This window comes from Monoraphidium neglectum (assembly GCF_000611645.1).
Source record: "Monoraphidium neglectum strain SAG 48.87 unplaced genomic scaffold scaffold00771, whole genome shotgun sequence".
Taxonomy (NCBI): Eukaryota; Viridiplantae; Chlorophyta; class Chlorophyceae; order Sphaeropleales; family Selenastraceae; genus Monoraphidium; species Monoraphidium neglectum.
This window is the reverse complement of record NW_014012857.1, coordinates 1-4,372: the sequence shown is the minus strand read 5'-3', so window position 1 is coordinate 4,372 and position 4,372 is coordinate 1. Positions and strand designations below refer to the sequence as shown.

Here is a 4,372-nt window from a genome sequence, read left to right as displayed (position 1 = left end):
ATGGTGTTGTCCTGCAGCAGCACCAGGACGCCTGGGGGGGGAGGGGGGGTGGGGTGGGGTCGTGTTGAGCGGGCGAATGGGCGTGCATACATCGGGTGCGTGTGCACCTGCGTGTGTGTGCGTGTGCATGTTGAGTGCTTTGCTCAAGTACAGAGAGAGTCGCGCGAGCCAGAGCAACGAACCACTTGCCGCCGCTGGCTGCAGCAACCAGGCGCCGCTGGCTGCAGCAACCTGTGTGCAACAGCACTGCCAGGCTCGCTGCTAACCCCCTGCAAGCCCTGCGGGGCGGCCCCCGAGACCCTCCCAGACCGACGCGCCCAAGTGCTGCGACACAAGCAGCCGCTCACCCTTAGGCTGGTAAGGCTCGTCCGCCACCACGTCCTTGACCCAGCCCTCGCGCATCACCACGGCCGCGCGCCCCGCCTCGTCGCGCGCCTCCTCCGCCAGCAGCGGCACCACGAGCGCCCAGTCGCCCGCGTGCACCGCGCTCGCATACACCACGGGGCCGTCCCCGCTGCTGCTGCTCGCGGCGCTGCCGCCGCCGCCGCCACCGCCGCTGCCGGTGTCGCCGCTGCTCGTCCGCCCGCCGCGGGCGAGCGCGGCGCTGTCACCCTGATAGGCAACAGCTCCCGAAGGAGAGCACGACGAGCCGGACGCGGCGGCGGCGAGGCCGGTGGTCAGAGCAACCAGGGGCGCCTGGCATAACGGCAGCGGAGGCCCCAGGGAGCGCAGCGCAATATGGGGCCCCTCCACGGCGCCCCAAAAGTCGCCCAGGCCGCCGCCGTCGTGCGCGGCGCTCCTAACCGACGCCTGCGCGGCGGAGGCCGGCAGGGGAGAGGGCGAGAATGGGGGCGCGGCCGCCGCGGCGGCCAGCCCGAGGAGCCTCGAGCTCGGCGCCGGCGGCGCCGCGGGTGCCGGAGCCGCCTGCGGCGACTGCGCTGCGGGGGCCTCGGCGTCGCTGGCGGAGCCAGCTGAGGACGGGGCCGCGCTGCATGTACCATACTGTAACTGGTAAGGCGGCGTCGTCATGGCTGGAGGGACGGGCGGCTGCGCGTGCGGTTTGGGGGGCAGCAGCAGCAAACTCCGGTGGGAAAGGCGGCTACATTGCAAGCCGACCAATGATTTGGAAAGCTGAAGGCACTGAGGGCAGGCAGCTTGGCAAGCAGAAGCAGCCGCGGCACCTCAACGCAGCGCAATGCCTCGCCAAGCGAGGAAGACCCACCGCAGAGCGCAGCCGCGCGCCGTGCGCCGCGTCATACGCCGCCTCCTGCGCCGCCGTGAGGGCCAGCAGGCCGCGGTCCCGCAGGGCGCGCAGCGAGAAGGCGCGCTCCCCGCTCTCCAGCGCCACGCCCACAAAGCCGGCCAGCTCGAGGGGGTCTGAGAAGTGCTCATAGGCACCTGCGGGCGCGGCGGGTCGACGCGCGGAGACGATTGGTTGGCGCTGGCTGGTGGGTTGGGCTGGCCGCAGTCGGTGAAGAAAGCGCCGCGCAAGGGGGGGGGGGGTCAGGGCTGGCGACCACAAGAGGGGGTGCCAGACATCACCATGTCAGTGGCATGCGCGGGGCCCTCTCCGCTCTCAAGATCTCAATCTATTCACCCATGTCCGGCTGTCTGGCCAGGGTGCGGAAAGTACCCCAGGAGCCGGCCGCCTCACCTGGAGCGGCGCCGCCAAAAGCGTCCTCCGCGCCGCACCCAGCCGCCGCGCGCTGCAGCGCGTCTATCAGAAGCGCCCCCGCCTCGCGCCCCCGCACGCCCGGCGCCAGCGACAGCGCCACGTGCGTCGCGCCGGCGGCGGTCGGCGGCAGCCACGCGGGCGGGTCCGCGGCGAGCGCCTGGGCTCGGCTGTCGGCCGCCTGCCCGATGATGCGGAGGGGCACCTCCGCGCCGAGCGGCAGCGCGAGCAGCTGCGCCTTGGTGGGGCGCAGCGCGAGGATCATGTGGTCGCCCCGCACCAGCGGGTGGCGCGCGGGCAGCACCGCCAGCAGCACCTCACGCGACGCCGGCGTGAGGAACACGGCGGCAAACAGGACGCCCCTCACGCGGCCGCACGGCCGCGCCGCGGGCGCGGCGGGGCCGTGCGCAGCGGGCGGCAGGGCCAGCGGCGGCGCACGCCGGCTGACCAGCGGCGCGTCGTCTGCGCCGTCCAAACCGCCGGCGTCGCTCGCGCGCGGGCGCGCCGGCGGCGTCAGGGCAGGGGCCGTCGGCGAGCCGCAGAGCGCGGCGGGCGGCGGGGGCAGGTGGGGAACCAGGGGCATGATGGGCGGGCTGGTGGCTGGCGACGCATGTGGCCTGCACAGGCCCCAGGCCCCGGCCAAGTGTGCGGGCAGCTGCGGCGGCGCAGTGGACGGGCCGCGCGCGCGGGCAGACAGTACCGGCGATGACACCACCGCGCCCGGCGTGCCGAAAACGGCTGCAGCATGCGCAACCTCAGATTTGGGGGTGGCTACAGGGGTGCACAAAGGGGAGGAGATGAGGGCCTGCTGCGGCGCCGCGACCAACAAAGCCGGCGCGACCGCCGGCCTGGCCGCGGCGCCTGCAGGCGCGTCCGCTCCTCTGTCCACCTCGAGCGCATTCATTAATTCGTCCAAATCGTCGTCCGGCTCTGGGGGCTTGGAGCCCTCTGAAATTTCATAAATGCCATTCAATGCAGCGTCCGGCATGGGGGGCGGGCCCCAGCCGTCCGTCTCGTCGAGCCGGGTGGCGCAAATTTCGGAAGAGGCCAACGTGGGTGGCAATACTATGGGACCATTGTTCATTTGTTGTAAATCGAGCTCGCGGCCGTGCCAGGTGCCGGCTCCCGGGGACTGCTGGGGGCTGGGCGGCGCGAGGGCGTGCCGCGGGGAGCGCGGGCCGCGCGCGAGCGGCGCATGCGGCGCCGGGCGGAAATTCAAAGGGTGCGGCTGGGCGCCGACGAGGGCGCCGGCGCGGTGCATGGCCGGCGTGGTCAGCGCGTGTGCTGGCCACCACTGTCGGCTCTGGCCGGGAAGGTAGGGGCCCCGCCGGGCCACGGCCCCGGGCGGTCCCGGCCTCATCAGCGGCACAGGTCCAAGCGCGGGCGCGAGCACAGGCGACACCTTCTGGACCCCTGCGGCCTCGAGCAGCGTATGGCACATGCCTGCGTCGCCTCCGCCAAGCTCCCAGTACTTACATAGCTGTGTCGAGGATTTGGGAGGGCAGATGACCGCGTTGGGCGTGCAGATGGGCGAACTGCTGGCCGAGCAGTGCAGCGCAGCAGCATCGCAGGGCCCGTCAGGGCCCCAGCGACCCCACACGCGACATTCAGAGCCATGATGTTACCTCTTCACGCCCTAAGGATGGGTAGAAAGCCTGGATGGCCTCCATTGCGCGGGGGTTGTGATGTGGCACGGGTGCGAGCCGCGCATGCTACGTATGATATTGTGAACTCGAGCACCTTTCATGAGCAGAAAGGCCTGTGGTGCGTGTGAGCGTACGGTACCTGTCGACACAGATTGCGAGCTTCGTCTTGCACCCACTCACCTGCTGCCACGACAGCCTCTCTGTTCGTACCATTGTCTGGCCAGAGTACGGTACAAGCCCGCAAAACTTGGATTGCACCTTTCACATACAGCTCCTTTCATGGTCTCGATCACGCTAATCGAAGTGGATATCGTCCACCAAAAAAGTCTTTCGAGCACCGCAGTTAGGGGTAGGGCAGCACAGTAGTGAGCTTTCAGGCCTGCTCGCAGGCGGCGCCCATCTCGTGAGTGTGATGGGCGCGCTGTGCATCGCGCCCCAAGGAGCGGTTCAGCATCGTTGCTGAGCATCACCGCATTGCCATGCGGTCGCGCTGTGCACGCGCGTTACAGCAGGATCACAAGGCACACATGCTGTGCGCCGTCGTTCCGATTTGCAGGGCCGGCGCGCCGGCGCAGCAGGGCGGTTCAGACTCTCGAGCGTGCTGTCAGCTGACCGGGGGCGCGCGCGCGCCTCTCTGGTGGCGGCGGGTGCGCCATGGTGGGCGTGCTCGACGCACAGTCAGAGGACCAAGATGATCGAAGGAGCCAACACTCAGTGTCAACGGTGCGTGCCCGCGCGGCCGATGCCGCGCACGGGGCGCTTTCGCCGCGCGCCGCCAGCGGCCCCTCCCGCGCGCCGCGGCCCCGCCCCACGCGTCCGGCGCCGCCCCGCCTCGCCTGCGCCAGGTGGCGACCACCACTAGCCTGGCCTCGCGGATTGCGGCCCTGACGTTTGACTTTGGGGACAAGCTCCTGGAGGCCCCTGATGAGTCACAGGGCGCGCTGAAGGAAGACCTGCAGGAGGGGGAGGAGGTGGCCCATGACGGCAGGGGCGGCGCAACCGGCCCTGCCGGTGCCACCGCCGCGGGCACCGGCGGCGCGCCCGCGGGCCAGAA

General features: G+C 71.0%; 1 protein-coding gene across 1 annotated transcript in view; it reads right to left on the bottom strand.

Annotated features, from left to right (window-relative positions):
- Nucleotides 1-2,255, bottom strand: part of MNEG_5240 (hypothetical protein) — a gene marked incomplete at both ends in the record, with an annotated part of 5,778 nt that extends 3,523 nt beyond the window's left edge. The window contains 3 exons of the mRNA XM_014046281.1: nucleotides 348-810; nucleotides 1,223-1,398; nucleotides 1,655-2,255. Of these exons, the coding sequence (XP_013901735.1) occupies nucleotides 348-810; nucleotides 1,223-1,398; nucleotides 1,655-2,255 (1,240 nt within the window). The remainder of the gene's footprint in view (nucleotides 1-347; nucleotides 811-1,222; nucleotides 1,399-1,654) is intronic.
- Nucleotides 2,256-4,372: the final 2,117 nt, after the last annotated feature.